Source organism: Ochotona curzoniae, unplaced genomic scaffold (assembly GCF_017591425.1).
Source record: "Ochotona curzoniae isolate NIBS_2020 unplaced genomic scaffold, NIBS_Ocur_1.0 scaffold_4505, whole genome shotgun sequence".
NCBI lineage: Eukaryota > Metazoa > Chordata > Mammalia > Lagomorpha > Ochotonidae > Ochotona > Ochotona curzoniae.
In genome coordinates this window covers 41,359,071-41,378,519 of record NW_024467118.1, presented here as the reverse complement: position 1 = coordinate 41,378,519, position 19,449 = coordinate 41,359,071, and the positions used below count along the sequence as shown (strand labels likewise).

The following is a 19,449-nucleotide window of genomic DNA, read 5'->3' as shown; positions in this document are numbered from 1 at the left end:
CGGACATTCATTACAGGAAAACATTCAGCCTCTTTGTAAGATTAAATTTCAAACTGTAGTCCTCGTGCACCTCTCTAGCATTTACCATCCAAATCTTCGATTAGCCCTAAGACTAAAATTTTCACTAACTGCTGGTGTCATCTTCCTTCACTGGCATTATTCATTCCAAGCTAAGCCACCTCCTCATCTCTGCATAAAATGGAGTTCCATTGTCATCTTAGAAGCAATTACTTATTTTATGCAATTTTAAGGGTTTTTTTTTCAGTTTTAGAATAGATATAACACTTTTACTTGTGTACAGAATAACATTTCAACACATATGTGCAATGAAAACTGATCAAAATTAATAATTAACATTTCTAATTGTTTTATTATAGCTCTGGAGCCTACCAGGCCCACTATTTCAGTTCTTTACAAAGTACGTGATATGTTCGTGTGAACTCCAGGCACATCATTGTGCTGTGGGCATAGAAGTTACTCCTTTGTGTTTTGGTATCCTTCGTCCAACACCATACCCTCAAGATCCTGCTCTTTATCTTTCCGAGTTTCTACATTCACATGGATATTGTTTAGCTTCCGTGTATGACAGATAATATGCAATATTTGTCTATCTGTGACTGGCTTATTCCACTTAATATAATAACTTGCATCATCCCTCTTGATGCAAATGATAGCATTTCAATCTTGCTAATGGCTGAATGATAATTCATCTTATTTATATGCTGTATTAGAACATTAATTCATCTACTGATGGACAAGCAGATTGAGTCCATGTATTGGTCATTATGAACAGTTTTGTAATGACAGGAGATTGCAGGTGTTCAGATAGTTGGCTTGCATGATAGAGCCACTTTTATCTTGGGAAAAAAAATTATGTAATTTTCTCCATAATAGCTATCCTAATTTGCATTCACATTGATAGTATATAAATTCTTTTTCTCCACATCCTGGACATCATTGCTACCTTTTATCATTTTGATAAGCCCCAATGTGACATGATACCTCACTGTGGATCTGATTTGCATTTCCCTGAGAGCTGTTGATGATAAGCATTTTTTCATGTATCCTTTGGCCATTGGCATTTTTCCTTTTAAAATTGAGTTTTGGTTGAAATTTAGGGTTTTTTTAAGATCTATTTATTTTTATTGGAAAGTCAGGTTTACAGACAGAAGGAGACACACAGAGCAAAATCTTCCATCCACTGGTTCACTCCCCAAGTGGCCACAATGGTAGGAGCTGAGCCAATCCAAAGCCAGCTTCAGAAGCTTCTTCTGGGTCTCCTATGAGGGTGCAGGGTCCCACGCCTTTGGGCAATCCTCTTCTGCTTTCCCAAGCCACAAGAAGGGAGCTGGATGGGGTGTGGGGCCACTAGGACGTGAAGTGGCGCCTATGTGGGACCCCAGCATATGCAAGGCAAGGACTTTAGCCACTAGGTAATTGCAATGGGCTCAGCAAGATAAGTCTTTTAGAAGGGATGATATACCATGCAACCATTATATTTGCAGATATAATCCTATTTCTGTATGCTGATGTGGCTTGGGCAGGCTTATGCCCAAAACTGTTGCTTACTCTGATGTCTTGAAGTATTTGTTTTCCCCTAGCAGTTTCCTAGTTTCAGGATTACACTAAATATTTAATGCCGTTTGAGTACTTTTTGTTTAAGGTGAGAGATAGGAGTACAAAAAAACAATAATTTCTATTCAGTGAATGTATTATTGTACCTTATTTTAGGCTCTTTCACATATTTAACTTACTTATTTAATCCTCATAACTCCATGAGCTTTGACTTACGAATTTCCATATCTTACAGTTGGTTAAGCAACTTTGTTGAAGTCACACAGCTAATACAAGGTGAACTCCTTCCTGAATATAAAACGCTACTTTGTGAGAGTCAGAAAAAAGTCCATTTCCTCTCAGTGTCCTAAACTCCCACAAAAATCTAATTTTACAAACTGTTTCCAAACATCATGTAACTTGAAGATTTAATTGAAAAGCAGGATGATAGAGTTTGCATTCATTCGCTTATTTCCTAAATAGTAGCAAGGCAGAGCCTGAGTGTCTCCACCTGATTTTCTATGTGGGTGGCAGGGGCCATTGCCCGGACAAGGCCATTGCCCTCTGCTGACTTCCCCAGCACATTAGCAGGCAGCTGGATTGAAAATTAGTTAGGTTTCAAACTAGCTCAAAAGCCAAGACTTGACCCTATCTCATAATACCATCTCCAATGTTTAATGTAATTAACTAACAAAACGTTAAGTTCTGTAGGCACACATTTAAGTTTGAAGATATTTTTCCTTTGAATTTGGTAGCAAAAATTCTGTTTCCAAATAGAATCTGTCTCGGTCTTCTGATGCCTTCTATGCCACTCTTCAAACTGCTTGATTGCAAAATAGGTTGTTGGCTGCCCAGAAACCATGATATTTAAAATAACTCTCATTAATCTGGAAATCGAATGTGAGAAGTGGAAGCCCTAAGTCGCTTACGGGTGAGACCTGCTAAAACTGAGACTGAATGCTCCATCCAAGTTACAAACTCGCTGTCGGGGACTAGAATCCCGCAAGACGGCATAGGAGTTACCAGGCAGCGGCTGCAGTGGGCCCCACCCCAGGAGGCGTTCCTCCCTGTGGCAGCAGCCCTGGCCCTAGAAACAGACAAAGTGCCATGGCTGCCGCCGGCCCGGAGGACACGGGTTCGAGACAACCGGCGGCAGCCTCACCCAAATCGACACAGCAAGGAGCTCCCAAACCAGCCAAGAAGTGGTTGGTCTATCCGCATCCCCGGAACAGCTCCCGTCTTTCCCGTTCGGTTCTTCGCTGGCTACAGGGCTTGGATCTCACCTTCTTCCCAAAGAACATCAATAGGTGCTCAAGCAAGCGGCTTCCCAAACTCTTAAGTAAACGCACTGCCTGGTATCGCCCGCTGGTCCTGGGCCCTGGCCTGGTTTATATTTCTAATTAACTTTTATTCCTGTTTTTTTTTTTTTTTTTGAGATTAGGGTACTTTATTTTTTTCACATTTTGCATTTTACTATTATTATTATTTTATGATACAGTTCCACAGGCTCCTGGTATTTCCCTTATCCCAGCCCCAATCCCCCCCCCCCCATTAGTTTCTCTATATCATTACTACAGTTCTTCATACACAGTCCTATGTCCATCATTGTGGGCATGGACAATGGCAGAGAGTCCAGCATCCTTTTGTGAAGATAAACAGTTTCCCGCCTCCCCACAACTGACCACATTCGCAGACACCTGAAAACGTTGGGGAACAAGGCTTAACAAGCATGACGACGCATTTCAGACCTAAGTTCATGCAGAAGGATGACTGCAAAAGCGTTAGAATAGTCAAGGCTCTTTCTTCAAGGATACCAGATGTGAAGTTAGAAAGGGCTTCTAATTTGAGGGCCAGCAGGAATTTTTAATTGTTGTTGTTTAATGCTTTGAGAGAAACTGGCAGAGGTTCTGGAAATGCAAACTAAATTCCATAACAATTACAAAGATTTTTTTTTCAATTAAAAACATGTTTTATGGCTAGCTAATTTTGATAGTCTGTGTGCCTTAAAGTGACAGACCTGATTACCCAAGAATCTTTTAAATCAATACAAGTTATTGATCTTTTAGATTCCTTACAAGCTTTGGGTTCTCCCAAACCCTAACAGCCTTTGATGTGTGGGTTCTGTTGACGAAGTGCTGCTCGCCAACAGGGCCTCCTCAAAGCAACACTCCAGCCAAACTGATTTCACAAGAATCTTTCAGTCAGTTTGAAATCTTAGTTTGATGTTAGCGGTAAAACAAACTGTATAATTAACTACAATGTGTTTCATTTCCGTGTTGCTGTGGCTCAGGGATTTCTCCAACGGCTTCCTGATTGCAGAAATCTTCAGTATGTACTACCCCCAGGATGTCCAGTTATCATCCTTTGAAAATGGAACTTCTTTAAGAGTTAAGTTGGATAATTGGGCACAGTTGGAAAAGGTAAATTAGCAGTGAGATTGACCGATTAATAGTTAAGGAACCTTAACTTGAAAAGGTCTTCCTATGTTTTAGAGATTGACATATTTGTTTGTGGACCTTATATTTGAGCAATAGTGGGCCTGTGTTGTTGGCTTGTTCCCAATTCTGATACATTGCAAACTCTGTGTTAGGAATATGAAACTCAGAATATTTATTTGAATTAGTGAAAGCTAGAACAGTGGCTTTCCATGCTGTACGATGATGTATTTTTAATAAGTAACATGGTAAACAGAAAATTAACTAAGGATTAAATTCATAATGACTGGTGATTTTCATAGAATGTCTTATTATGAAAATATTTTCTTTCTATTGTTAAAGTTCCTGGCAAGGAAACGGTTTAAATTAGCTAAAGAACTGATCCATGGGACAATTCATTGTAAAGACGGAGTGCCTGAAATTCTGGTGGAAGAGATTTATACCTTATTAACACACAAAAAGTAAGTTATCTGGACTTTTCTAGTAATACAATTTAATGCAAAATGTCTGGTGATGTTAGTCTTCTTCCTGAAACGTGGCTTGTGGTCAGTGTTGTCTTTCTTACTTTCAGAATCAAAAGCATCCAGGACGACCCTGTGAATTTCACAGACTACCGGTACCAGATGCGTCTACCCCTGGTTCCCAGGTCCACAGCTTCCAAGACCATTAAAGACAACATTAAGTTGTCAGAACTCATGGGCAATCCCAACATGGTCACCAATGAACTCAAGATTCAGTTTCTTGTCCTTCTGCACATGTTGCAGAGAAAACTAAGCAGAAAAATGAATCCAAGTAAGTTCTTGCACAGTCCTGTGAGTTCTCAAACTCAATGAGGTTGTTTGTGAACACAAATGCAGGATATGGCTACCCCAGCCCCATCCTTGCCACTTCCTGGTAAAAGGAAAATACTTCTCATAAACCAGAAGTGAGATGACTTCTTTTCATTGAGAAGTGTTAGCTTGAGGAAAACAGAAGTTAAAATAGTGCACATGTGTCATACAGATTATGACAGATTATGTTTGGTTTTTAAAGATTTATTGTTGCTGCAGAAGCAGATTCACAGAGAGAAGGAGATACAGAAAGTTCTTGCATCTGCTGTTTCCCAAAGGGCCACAATGGCCAGAGCTAGGCAGTTCTGAAGCCGGGATCCAGGAGCTTCCTACACGTCTCCCGTGCAGGTGCAAAGTCCCAAGGCTGTGGACTATCCTCTATTGCTTTCCAAGGCCACAAGCAAAGGAAACTAGATGGGAAGTGGAGCAGCCGAGACACGAATCAGCACCCTTATGGGATCCTGGCTCATGCAAGGCAAGGACTTTAGCCACTGAGCCATCACGCTAGGGCCTGTTTATTTTAAGCAAAGGTTTGCCAGTCCATTCACTTAAACTCTCTTGGGAAATAAGTTCACGTATCAACTCAGATAACTAAAGAGTACAAGAATGTTTTTAGAGTTAACCAGAATATAATTTTGGGGGGTTAGAGGAAATCTTTGATTACCATGTTCCCTGCTAGATGCCATCCAGAGTGGGCCAGTATTGGTCTTTCATTAGAAATTCTGTTGGTTTGTAGGTGGTAGGGTAAATTGTGGGAACTCATGGCAATTTTCAGAGCAATTCTTGAAAGAATTTTCAAACCATCCAAGGCACTTGCAGTTAGAATTCTAGGCAGTGGCGAACAAAATGAACTTCTCCTCCTCCTCCTCAATTTACTCAAAATATCACCCACATATTGAAATTTTATCTGAACATTTTCCCAAAGCTTCCAAACCTTCGTGAATGGGGCAGATGTAGGTTGCTAGTATTTCTATCCCTTTTTGAACTCCATTTTCTGAAGAGTCGTTTCTTCTCTTTCTCTGAAAAGGAACTTTTATCTCCCCTCTTACCTTTCCCCACATAATCTCAAATTAAGGGATGGATTTCCTGGGTTTTATTTTCTCTGTACACTGTCCATTCTTTAAGCAACTATATTTCTTGTTTCTCCTTCCTGTTCTCATATTTGGTTATCCTCATAAAGTTGTGAGTAAAAAGAGTGACATTTTTACATGTTTTCTAATATTAAAATTTGCTAAGCAATATATGATACTTCTGTATAAGTACAGACTACTGACAATGAAAACATATTTTATAACTTTATGATGTTTATGAAGCATGACCAATGGCTTTATCTTTCCTTTTGTGTCATTTTCTTCTCTCTTTTTTAAAGGATTTATTTATTTTTATTGGGAAATCGGATTTACAGAGAGAACAAGATACTGAAGATCTTCCACCCACTGATTCACTCCCCAAGCAGCCCCAGTGACTGGAGCTGAGCCAATCCAAAACCAGCAGCCAGGAGCTTCTTTTGGGTTTCCCACATGGGTGCAGGGTTCCAAGGCTTTGGGCCATCCTCAGGTGCATTCCCAGGCAGCTGGTTTAATCGTATTCTTCACACTAGCTTCCTGTCTGGTTGACTTTGTTTATAATTTCATTTAAAAAAGTTTTTGGGGGCCTTATTGGGTTAGCAGCTTAACTGGTTAACCCTTTGCCTAAAAGTGTCAGCATTTCATATGGGGGTTGGTTCATGTCCCAGCTACTCCATTTCCTATCTAGCTCCCTGCTTGTGGCCTGGGAAAGCAGTGGAGAAGACTGAAAGCTGTGGGACTCTGCAACCAAGTGGGAGAACCGGAAGATGTTCCCAGCTTCCAGCTTTGGTTATTCTTAGCTGTAAATGTTGTACCCTTTTGGAGTGTGAACCAGTGGATGGAAGCTCTTGTTTCTCCTTTGTAACTCTCCCTTTCAGTGGTTAGGGCACTGTTTAGGACACCTGCATCCCTTATCAGGGTCATGCAACATTTAGGATTCCAGTGCTCTGTTCATGCATACTTCCGCAAGGCACTGTGTACTCAAGCACTGTGCTCCTGGACAGTAGAATTCTGTAGGATCAACCTGCCCCTGCTGCCTGCAGGAGTTACTTGGGAGGTCTGAGAATGTGGCAGCTCAAATTCAAGGAATTCCCTGCTGCTAAAGAGAAATGCCTGCTGTCCAAATGCAAAGAGCTGTGTTCTGCCAATGGCCTGGATGAACTTGGAAGAGGAGGAGTATTTCCGACACTTCCAGAGGGGGATGCACTCCTGCCAACGGCAAGACTTCAGTTTTCTGAGACTCTCAACAGAGGACTCAGCCTCTTGTACTCAGAGATCGCTGCTGTTATAAGTGGTGGAAATTTCTGGTAGTTTGTTACAGTAGAAATGAGAAATGAATACACACTTCAAAGTCAATAATGTTGCCACATGAGATTATATTTATCTTCTTGTATTTAGTCTGATGAAAGGGTATCCTTTCACTTTTAGGTTTAATTCATCTGCATTTCATATGAAAAAACAACTGTCTCAGCATCATTTTTAAAAAGTATACCTTCTCCTTGTATATAATGTTCACTTATTTATCAACTCTCTTATATATATTGGTTTGATTCTGCATTCTATCTGCATGCATGCCACTTCAACATCTGTACTGCTGTACTACTATTGCTTTAGGATTACATGTTGATATTTCATAAACTTAAAAATATTATTCTATGAAATATTCTGTGGCATGGACTTTTCCTATTGAATTTGTTGTAACTTCTATTTCTACTCTTTTAATAATCCTGAGTATTTTTATTCACATAAAATTACTTTCTTAAATTGCAAGGCCCTTAGAACACTGACCCTGAGTACTTCCTGCCACTTCCATACTTCACTCCAGTTCTTTTATTGTCCTGAATTTTAGTTCTGTTAACTTTAACAGCACATATCAGAAATCATCATTTGCATTCTAACACTTCAAGCCCATCTTTGTGTACAGCTAACTTGTATGTCTGCTGTCTTGTCTTTAGCCACAATAATCTCAATGTTTCCAGCCGCTCTCATTCTTGAACCATGGTTTCTGAGATTGCTGATCTTTAATTTCCTATCTGTTGCCAAATTAGTTCATGGTGATGATTAGGGTTTGGAAATGTTATATTCAGAGACACGTTTAGTATTTACAGGGCATGACTAGTAAGTGGAACAGGTGTGAGGAAGGTATACCCCATGGACATAACATGAGGCCTGTAAAATCAGTTTGGTCTAGCTCTGCCAAAGCAACCCCAGGTGGGACTCAAAATCCAACAAACCCATAGCAAGCACATTTTTAAGTGGATAATTTTGTATGGCCCACTGTGTAAATATCCAAATGGCCTTTGGCAGCAGATGGCTTTCCCACTGCTTGAAACTTCATTGAAGGATACAAGGAAGTTATCTTTAAAAGTACAGGAAAACTGTCCAATTTCTGTGGCTTATCATATCATTCAAAAGAAATATGGGATGGGGCTGGCACTATGACAACAGTTAGTAGTCACTGCTGGCAACATACCATATGGACATTGGTCCTGGGTGCTCCACTTCTGATCCAGCTGTAAGAGTCTGGGGAAGCGGTGGATGATGGCCCAAGTCCTTGTTTCCTGAACCCATGAGGGAGACAAAAAGATGCTCCCAGCTCCTAGCTTCAACTCAGGCCAGCTCTGGCCATTAGCACCATTTTGGATGAGTGAACGAACAGGTGGAAAACCTCTCTGTCTCTCCTTCTCTCTCTCTGTAACTCTGTCTTTCCAGTAAATAATTTTTTAAAAACAACAAGTATATATCAAAGAAAGAGAAAGCTATAAGACAATATCCTTTATAATCCTAGATGTATAAATCCCCAAAATCTATATGGAATAATTTATTTTATCATATAAAATTTTTGAAAAATAAGTGCTGTGTGATTTATCCATAAGAAACGTAAAAACAGTAGGAATAAGTCATGATTTTGGAAATAAGAACAGGGTTTTCCTTTTAAAACACTATTTGGGAGAAATAGTGAAGGTTTGGGTACGTTGTACATAATTTCTTGATTTGGGTGACAGGGAGTCAGGTCTTACGATGCCAAAATACTTAAACATGGCTTGTTTTTATCTTTTTGTATATGTGTAATCATTTAATAAAACTCATCACAAAGAAAAATAAATGTAAATATATTCCTTTTAAAGTAATTTTTAGTATTTTGCACATCATCTAAAATATGGTAAACAAGTTGGGAAGGGACACGATTCACATTACTCTTAAGAAATAGCTAAAACAAATGTTTAAACAATCTGCTTGAATTTTCAGTTTACAATAGTTTGACAATGGCTATTTTGACTTTTAGAAAATAACTTCCGTGTTCACACTCCACAGGATGGTTTGACATCAAGCCAACAATAGGAGAAGCCACTCTTGATCGACTTCCTCCCATCCAAACCTCTTGCTGCAGACGTAACTCCGGGGTTTCAAAGAAAAAAGTCGCTTCTGCTTTAAGTAAGCTCTTGTTTAAACTTTTTGTCTGTTAAAATGCTTGGCATACTTTAAAGTTTACAAAAATTAGTTAAAATATTGGTGTACATCAACATCCATTTTAAAAACACATACCATTGACATGCTGTCATTTTTTCACACATTACTTTGAGGTGAAAAAAGAGGCACAATCTGATGGTTGCATATGCTGATATGCAACATAAATATTAAAGATGGTAAGTACAGAATGAAGTGTTTCCAAGTGCGTCAGATCACACTTCACTCGTAAGTTTGCTTTGTTTAATACAGCCTTGTAGAATTAGCATTCTTCAGAATTTATTTCTTAATATCTAGACTTTAGGCCATTCTATCAAAGCCCTTTTAATTCATTATACATGTCAGGCCACATGTTTAGCATAGTTGAATACAACACAAGTGAGTATTAATGTTTCTATAAAAATATTTACATGTTTGTATGTATACATACATGTATGTTACCGCAGACATTGTGAACATAACCCTATATGTATACATGCATGTATCATAGTTTCACCTTTAGATTCCTCTAACTCAGCTCAGCCCTCTTCTGTTAGTGATATATGTATCACGATCCATCAGGGTGGAAGCTGGGGCCAGAGCAAAGTGGGAAGAATAGGCAGAGGGTATAATAATGAGAGTAGACATGGAAAGGAGACTGCAGGTTCGGTTCTGTTTCCTTCCCCCGGCTTGCTTGCCTGTCTCCCCTTATAGCTAATTGGCTTTTGCTAAAGGTAAGATCACTAGGAGTGGGAAAGGGCATGACTACCTGTTTAAGAAGCAGACATAAATATGCCATATACAGAAACGATGCCCCCTGGTGTTTGGATTGCTAAATACTTCTCATTCTTGAAATCAGTTTTCAATGCTTAACTGTGAGTTTTTAGAAACTGTATGCTTTCATCACTTCAGATCAAGGCTCCAAGTACAACTCTTTGTTATTTTTACACTTTTAAATATATTTAATGATGTAAAAACATTTGATAAATAACCCCTTCCTCATGTGTTCAGTGCTCTCTTTTATTCCAATGGTGATTTTTCTCCTTTACTGAAACCTGCAGTACACAATGCCTATCAGGACAAAAAGGGGACAAAGACTTTTCTCTTTAGATTTCTGCTAATCCTGTTGCAAAGGTCTCTGTTCCCTTCAGTTAGATGTATCAGGCACATTGGGGGGGGGGTAATGAATGATAAGAATGAGACTTTTGTAATTATATGGATGTAAAGGATTTTGCTAAGTAGTTAAATGTGTTTTGCTAAGTTTTGGATAAAAAGTAGAAAGATTAGTTCAGGTTAGTTGTAATAATTTGGAAACTAATGGTAGGAGGCTAACTCTGTAAGAACTCACCTGTATTTCACCATCAAAGGTTGCACATAATAGCATTAAAATTACTAATTTTTCATCTGAAAAATCTTTGGTTTTGCAAACACAGTGGCCAGAACTATTCGTAAGATAGGTTGTAGACTCAGCTTTTTCTGTTTTGACTGTAAGTTCCTCTAATTATTTTCATAAAACCCATGTTCCAGCAAACCAGTGACTCAACAGAGTACACTCAGATTTCTTGTTTTCCGTGGCCTCTTACATTAGAACTGAGTGACTAAAAAGAGTCTGGGTGGCTGGCTTAGGTGCTCGGTGTAATCAGAGTTCCATAAACTGAATTATGATTCATGTACATTTGCCAAATCTAAGTACAAAATTGTGTCACTGTTGCCTCAGCTGCTTTCTGAAGCAATATCTAAAAATAGTTGAGTCATATTAAGTATCAGATGCACCAAATTAAACCCTGAATTATTTTTAGTCCTGCTTATGACTTTTAGAGATGGGTGACATTCAGAGGTCTTTTAAAGTCTAGGACTACTAACATGATTGATTTAAATATTGTTTACTAGACACTTCAACATGTACTCAGCTTGCTGTTGTCAATCATTCTGCATATATATAATAAGCTAGAAAGTTGAATGATTGCATATATGCTAACCATGAACTGCTTTAAATTTCATTTAAATACCCCAGGAAATACAGGTAATACACACAGAGAAATTCACGTAAAGCAAGCTGGACAAGATTGTGACTCTTATGACTTCTATGAGAAAAATGAAAAGGAAACCTTGAAAAATATATGTCAAATCACTCTGAAGAAGTGATGCCACCATCCTATAGAACTTGATTACCGAATCTTGGACAATTTCCAACAGTAAAGAAAGTGGTGTCTTATTCATAGCTTGGCCTACAGAGCATTTCTTTTCGATTCAGTTCAAAGTAATTTATTAAACACCAGTATGCATGTACTCTGAAATAACAAAATCAAATAAATTAGTCCAAAATGAACAAAAGTAATTTTAAATGTAGAGTAAAATCATAGTAAGAATTCTTTCTCGTAAATTCTCATATTTAGGAATGGGGAATGTACTCTGTAATGTTTTCTTATTTTCCTGCATATCACAGGAAAAACTGCCATGGTAGGCTGTTTGTAGTAATTATTAAGTGCTTTTCCTTTTTATGCCAGATTTAGGATATTTTATAGTTGAATGTTTTGTTTTGTTTTTTTTTTTTTTATTGTTGCTTACATTGTATTATGTAGTACAGTTTTATAGGCGCTGGGGATGACAAGTGGAGAATCAGTCTCTTACAACAAGGCAGTTTTTTTCCTAGATTGCCTAGTAGGATAACAGCTCACAGAACTTACCCCTTTGTACTTCTAATAACTCAATCTTGTCTTACTACTTATGGAGATATGGTGATGCCTCAAAGGCAATTTTTTTAGAAAGTTATTTTCTTTGAAAGGCAGAGACACACAGTAAAACAGATCTTCCATCCGCTGGTCACTCCTCAAATAGCCATAAGTAAAAAGCATTTTTTTACTTGGCATCAGGACAACCAATACAGTTATTCTCCAATGCAAATATATTCTTGAACAAGTCTGGACAAATTCACAGAAATATATATATTTAAATAATATTTTGAAAAATTATAATTAACTGTGATATTACAGTTTTGCTATAACATCTGGTTATGCAAAATATAATCAAAATATATTTTCAATGCTATAAAAATCATTGTCCAATCAGTTTATTCTCACACAGGGTATACTTAAGCCTACAAAATAATTTGTCCACATTGTTGGTAATATAAACATTCTCAAAAACTAAAATAAATTATTGTTAAGTGTTTGATTTCTCATGCATATGAAACCTAACAATAATTCCTCTCTAAATTTTGGTTTTCAATTTAAGGCACAATACATACAGATTGAGGGAGTGACAATGATATGGTTAAAATTTTATGAGAAAGTAAAACATTTAATATTCACTATCAAGAACATGGTAGAAGCCAATGACTATTACAATGGCAGTTGAATAGATTCAATTTATATTTTAGATAAAAACGGAATCACTTTTGTATTGTTTTCATTTGTAAAGGAGTTCTATGATTTTGATTTTATTAATATATTTTCTTGTATTCACTAGAAATACAAAAGGTAAAAACTGCTTATGTGTAAACGAAATGTAATTATAGCCATTTAAATATTTCAAACCATGAAAATTTGTAATTACTATATTTTAGGGTACAATCGGAAAAAAAATTAGATTTAGGCTGCCAATTTTAAGTGGGAATTTTAGTATACATGTGCCAATCACTAATCCTCAAGTATTAAAAAATCTGAATTATAGGTATTTGTAAGAGTTTTTTAAATTACTACTCAGGTGTACTCTATATTAATTACCACATTAATATAAGTTGGAAACATTCTCTTTTAAAATACTTATTAGTTATTTTTTTATTTAGTAGAACTTAATGCTACAGTTATTTTGAGGCGCTAGAAATGATTAAAGTGCTAAACATGCATGATACATAGATACAAAATATATATTGTTATAAGAAGTTTGTTTGACAAGGTCTTAAAATAGCTTAAATACAAAAAAGTCTAAGAAAAGCTAAAATGATTCTACATACATGAATTTATTCTTTAAATTAAAAAATTGATTATAAATCCTATAAAACAATCTGTGTATCAAAGTACCATCTTTATAGTATAAATTAATTCCATAAATTTCAGTCAAAATTCTAGTTTAACTGTAATATATTCAGAGATTTGTCAGACAGAGCTTGATACTTGCAAAAATATTTTAAAATTCAAATTTACATAACATATTCAAGATTTCAATTAATATCTTATCTACGTAAAGAAATTTTTTGAAACTGTTGCCAAATAAATTGACAGAGCAAGTTAACATAAATTGACCACAGTTTTTTATGTAACTATTAAGTGCATTAATCATAACTAATATCCATACATAGTAGATATCTTCTGGTCCATTATCTGAAGCACAGTCTTACATGTCTGACTACATTTTACATTTGCACCTCCATTTTTTAAATTGCTTATATTCATACCTTTATACTTGGGTAGTTGAATTTCAAATAAACTGGTAATATTCTCTCTCTCACTCTTTTAGTTGTCTATCCATTTGTTGATATGTGATAATAATTGAAAACTTTGTAAAGTGTAGCTGAACCAAATGACTATTACATACTTTACAGAGGATAGGCATGGGTGTTTGTTAACTTGAAGGTTACTTTCGTACAGCTCTCATTTTGATATTTCAGCAATACAATCCTTCCAACAGTCACTGTGTCAAGCTGTTCCTACTGACCCAAGGGAAGTGCTCTTCTGTTACAATAAAGTTTGATACCTCTGATGCCCTAAGAAACTGGATTACTCTTACCCTCCTCACAAATGTGGCTATAACATTTCATAAAGGAGACATGTATTTTTCCTTTAAGTTATGTAAATATTTTATTTTTCAGAGTGAATGAATATATTTCATGGTTATTCTCCACCTCTTCCAACCCCAATCCTCATTGCAACTTCTGGCTCCTGGACAACCAAAATTAGGGTAATACTAACCTACAAGTTTCTTTTCAAAAACAAGTAAGCATGGAGAAAAATCTCCGTCAGAATGGATTGAGTCGTATTCCAGTCCCCAAAGGTGAGAATGGGTTCACCTTGGCCCACATCAAAGCATCATTCAAAGAGATAGTAGATTTCCCATCTTCAAGGAAAAATACAGGTCCCTGCACATGGTGAAAAAACAAAGAAAGAAAATGAGGTTACAGATTTGCAACATATCTGCAAAATTTCAGAAACAGAATCAATGACATAAAAAATTGGTGACATTTAGGCCATACTAGTAAGAAATTTACTATGGAAAAAAACCCTAGTTTTTGAACTACTATTTGATACAGATACATTTTGAAATATTTAACATTATGTCATTGTATCTCATGTTTATTAAAATAGAATTTAGTTTTACAGTTTGAAATTTTTAATACAGGAGTTCTATGAATGACAATAGCTATTCTTAATCAACTAATCTCATATGCTAAATAATTTTATGAAAGCATATATTCCTAGTAATAGATTTAAATGGGTTTCACTATTTTAAGCATATAGCCTATATCAATTCTGGGGAAATTATTTAGGCAGGAAACTCGATTCTATTGCTCATTGTGTATACAAAATCATGCAATTTACTGGTATATTAATTTAGTTGTATTGGCTACTATGCATAACTTATAAAGTACCAAATATATTACTCAAGTCTTGGAAAATATGCAACACATTTTATTTCTTAATTTGATTCTAAAGCTATCAGGTATTTTGTCATGGTCTTAAATAATATACCTTGTTGTTAGTAAGGTATTTTTAAATATTGGAAAGCACATGACAGAAACAGGTACAGTGCACAACTTCTCATTTAGTAGATATATGAAATTTCATTATGACATCCTAACATACTAATTTTCTGTTGAAATGGAAATATTTTAGGAGAGTAACACCCAATCTGCATTAATCATGTCACTCTTATGCAAATGAGCTAATCAGTAGATCCTTCCTGGATGTAGGTCTGGACCAGAGAGGTTAGATCACATTCATGAGGTTGCCTGGCTAAACACAAAAGTACTGAAAATGATAGCACTGGGTTTGGTACATAATGGGTACAGGGTGGTAATGAAGACATTCATTGAAAAGTTCATATTTTTTCTCTTAATTATAACTTAATGAATTCTCTCATTTTGGTTATTTCTGCATGTAAATGGATAATAAAAGTGTGTACAACTATGTGCCTTGCTTTGTGGGCTGTATTGGTACATGCTGAGGACTATTAGCAAGCGGTGTCAGGTTAAGCTACAGTTACTTTTACTTTAATGTGATTTCATTTGTTCTGATTGTGCTTAAAAATACCTTCTTCACTAGCCCAGCATGTCAGCATGACAAATGTAATTTCTTGACTACATTAGATATACACTGAATAAAACAGGGGTATTACTAAGATGCAGAACTTTTTTAGTACAATTTGAAGTCCCAACTAGCGTTCAATAGGGTTCAGCTGTTTGTTTCCTGGGCACTACCAGCCTCCATCAAAGATGCTGAGAACTCCTCCATTCAAGATAAAATAACACCCTTGAGTGACCCTGGGCGACTCCGGCATGGTTCATCACTACTATCTTGACTACACACTGAGGACTATTACTTGCAATTTTGCTGTTCTTCATGAGTGATTTCAGTAATTTTTAAATACTGGAAAATACAGTAAATCCACACAAAATTTTATATAAATATATATATAGTATTTCATTACATATAGGTATAAGTGAAAGTATTTAAGTCCTTTATACAACACAAATATGGAGTAGAAAGTTAATTTTAATTATTTTGATTTAATCTTTCATAACTGTTGATTGCTGGTTTCTCCTTTTTTTGATTCCTTCAGGATATGTCCTAGATATAGTTCAAAACATTTGTTACCTAGTATATAAGTCACTGGTTATTATCTATATGTTTTGCCTAAATCACTGTCTCTCTGAACTTGTTTTAGGGATAAAAGAACCATTTATAGCAACCATGAAAGTACTGAAAGCAGTATTTTTTTTTTTTTTACTGAGCCGTAAGTCTCTCTTCTTCAAATTTATGGTTACTTTAAGATAACATTTCCCCAAATAAATATACAAAATGTGCAACCTCTGTCTAAGAAATTACCTGGATTTTTACTCCTGTAAAACATGAGATGTGAATGTCAGAATGACTTGGGAGATTTGATCCAGTCACATAATCTGGTCCAATAATTCCTTTGAGTGGCTCTTCTTTTAATCTCTTTACTAACGTCGCATAAACCATTCTTTGCGAATCAGAAGGGGGTGTATATGAGGCTTCTTCGGATGATCTATGTTTTCAACAAATGTTACATTTTCATTGTTTCAGAACCACAGAATGGAATACATTTAAAACGTTTCTGATGATTATTGAGCCCCCATTATGGAAGCAGGCAAAACAAATTTTACAGTACAGGGTGCTTTAAAAAGGTAGAGAAGAATAGCATGGTAAAATATTATTGAATATATGCTAAACCAAACAAGAGTCATAGTTCTGCTAAATTATTAATGATTTGTGTATGTTTCCAATAGATTCTTTTTCCTACAACATTATTCTCTACAAAGCAGTTTTTATTCATGTTCACCCACCGGTTGTCTGACTGAGTGCAAGCTCTCCATGCATCCAATTCCTCAGAAAGATGTTCAATTTTTAAAGGTACTGATACCTTCCTACGTTTTAGTAGCTGACTGAAACATGAAAAAGAAATTAATATTTGACATAAAAATCTGAGATTTCAGAAGAAGCAAATAAATGTTAAATAATAAAATTTTTAAATTTAACAGCTATTATTAATATGTGTGTGTACATTTGAAGGAACTCCAAATATTTATGGAAAATAACATTAAAATATAAATTTTTTGGTGCAAGCAATTTGAATTCCATGCATATGTTACTATGTACACTTGTAAATTTAGCACTTTTTAAAATAACATTTTATTATCTAAGTTATAGTTAATAAGATACAACTTATTTTTTATGATTTTTACATAGTTGATTAGGGGGATAAGGGCTACAGGAAGGTGGGTGAGACCATTGTTTCCACATTCTCTTTTCCTTCCTGTATCCTGGGGAAGAAGGGAGATAAGGGGAGAAGCCATACCCAGCCTCCCAAAGGCCTCCACACCTTGGGATGAGGGACGGCCACCCGACGCCATCCCAGGATTCCCAATGTGGGACATGTTCTGAGGGTCATACTCAAGAGATTTTGATAGTTCAATAGTTCTGAATTACTGTCAATCTTGCCACTCCAATCATGATGAGATCTCTCCAGAGTCCACTGGTTGACATAATCCACCTTAGAGTCTCTGTTTGCCTAGGTATTCACTGCCAACACTTGGCTGGGGCAATTGATCAATTTGTTCTGTCCTCCATCCTCTATTATGGTACCAGGTGTCCTCTGCAGACTCCAATGGACTGCCATATCCTTCATGTGCACCTGAATATGCTGTCCACTTCTCTGTCTAAACCACTGAGGAGATCCAGCTCTGACAGTGCACTCCTCAGTCAGACCATGGAACCTGCAGTTCTCTCCATGTTTGGGTTCTGAGTCCAGTGGTTCAATTGGAGGGATCCCCAAAGAAACTTTGTCTGGGGTGACCCCAGATCTGATTCTTGTGTGTGCATGCCAATACAGGGTCCAGCATACACAACCAGCTTATGCACATGTTGGTGGTTGCAATTGCTGGTTCAGTTCTGTCCCCAGCCCTGTCTTCTACACAAACCAGTGGGTGTTGCAGTCCAGCCCAATCATGCCCAGCATACACAGGGCCCTCACGCAAACCAGTGGGAGCTGCAGCCTAGTCAGAGCAACCTGCAATAATCTCCACCAAGCCTGCCCCCTGTCCTGGTCCCCATGCCTGCAAATATGCATAGCAGATAGGTCCAGTCTGTTCCACATCCCCAATCATCTCTCAAAAAGGAACACTGAAGCCTAGGTCGATCTGACCAGCCCCACTACCCAGCCCACACACATGCCAATGGGTGCCACTCTGTCTAGCCATGCCTGACCCAGTTCTGGTTCTCATGCTCACCAGTTGTAGCAACCCAGAGGGAGGTGTCCATAGTTTCCCTGCTGGGCCCACTCCCACTCCTGGATCTTATATTCTCCAGGTGGTTCTGCAGTTTGACTGGACAGAATTTGCCCCACATGACAACTGCCAGCTGACGCTCTGGCAAAGCCCAACCAACCCACACCCACTCTGGCTTATGCATGCACAAGTAGTAACAGTTGATCCAACCTGGCATTTCCCTGATCCAGCTCACATGAAGCCAACAGGTGCTGGAGCCCTGCCCAGCCTGATCTACCCTCATCTCAGCTCTCATGTTCACTACTGGGAGTGGTGGTCCAGCAGGGGATTCCCATGCAGCCCCTCTACTGGGTTCACCCCTTCCACTCCCCCGGGTCTCACATGTGCTAGTTTAGCACTGCGGCCCAGTCTGTCATGGCCCGCCTCTCCTTGGCATTTGCCAGTGGGTGCTGCAGCCTGGCCAGGCCTAGCACACCCACAATTTCAGCTCACACTGGTGGGTGCTACAGCCTAGCCCAGCCCAGCCAACCTCCTAACTCTGCCCTCATGTGAACCAGCTTGTATTGCGGCTCGACCATTCTGGTGCTCAGATTTGCCAGCAGGTGATATGAATTGGCCCAGCTTGGTTCGCCCTGACCAGAGCCAAATTTATGCCAGTGGGTACCATTTCTTGGCCTAGACTGGGCTGCTCCCTATTGTGCACAGCTGCAGGAACTGTGTCCTGTCAGAGAAGTTTCCTAAGTTCTTCTATCAGAAACTCTTCCAATGCCAGATCTCACGCACACTGATGATTCCATGCGTCAGGCCTATTTAGTCCACCTTCTGGCCTAACAGGAACAGTGGCCTTTCCTGACTGACCCTCACCCATTCCAATTCTTGCTGTTGGGTGCAACATCCCAGCCAAGCCTGGTTCACACCCAGACACAGTTCACACATGGCTCAACAGGGACAGTGACCTAACCCAGCCTGTCCTATATCCACTCTGGTTCTCACGAGCACCAGTGGGTGCTGGAGTCTAGCCCAGTCTGGCAGACCCCAGACTCAATCCACACCTGTGCCGAGGGACACTGCAGTCATTTCCAGACCAGACAGAAGCCCCCATTCCAGCTCTTGCAGTCACCAGTATGAACCACAACCCAGCAAGGGCATCC

The 19,449-nt window shown here is 37.9% G+C and overlaps 2 protein-coding genes across 5 annotated transcripts in view; one reads left to right on the top strand and one right to left on the bottom strand.

The window, feature by feature from the left end:
• Positions 1 to 2,638: 2,638 nt before the first annotated feature.
• Positions 2,639 to 11,650, top strand: SPATA4 (spermatogenesis associated 4). The gene is made up of 6 exons (XM_040966219.1): positions 2,639 to 2,861; positions 3,845 to 3,974; positions 4,332 to 4,450; positions 4,561 to 4,781; positions 9,202 to 9,321; positions 11,348 to 11,650. The coding sequence occupies exons 1-6, from the start codon at positions 2,662 to 2,664 to the stop codon at positions 11,476 to 11,478; spliced, it is 921 nt and encodes a 306-aa protein (XP_040822153.1). The 5' UTR covers positions 2,639 to 2,661; the 3' UTR covers positions 11,479 to 11,650.
• A 2,397-nt stretch (positions 11,651 to 14,047) lies between these two features.
• WDR17 (WD repeat domain 17) overlaps positions 14,048 to 19,449 on the bottom strand; it is a 98,154-nt gene continuing 92,752 nt past the window's right edge. For all 4 annotated transcript variants that reach the window (XM_040965879.1, XM_040965877.1, XM_040965878.1 and 1 more), the window contains 3 exons: positions 16,859 to 16,957; positions 16,377 to 16,560; positions 14,048 to 14,410 (listed from right to left, as the gene is read on the bottom strand). In XM_040965879.1, coding sequence (XP_040821813.1) covers positions 14,291 to 14,410; positions 16,377 to 16,560; positions 16,859 to 16,957 — 403 coding nt within the window. In that variant the 3' untranslated portion in view covers positions 14,048 to 14,290. The remainder of the gene's footprint in view (positions 14,411 to 16,376; positions 16,561 to 16,858; positions 16,958 to 19,449) is intronic.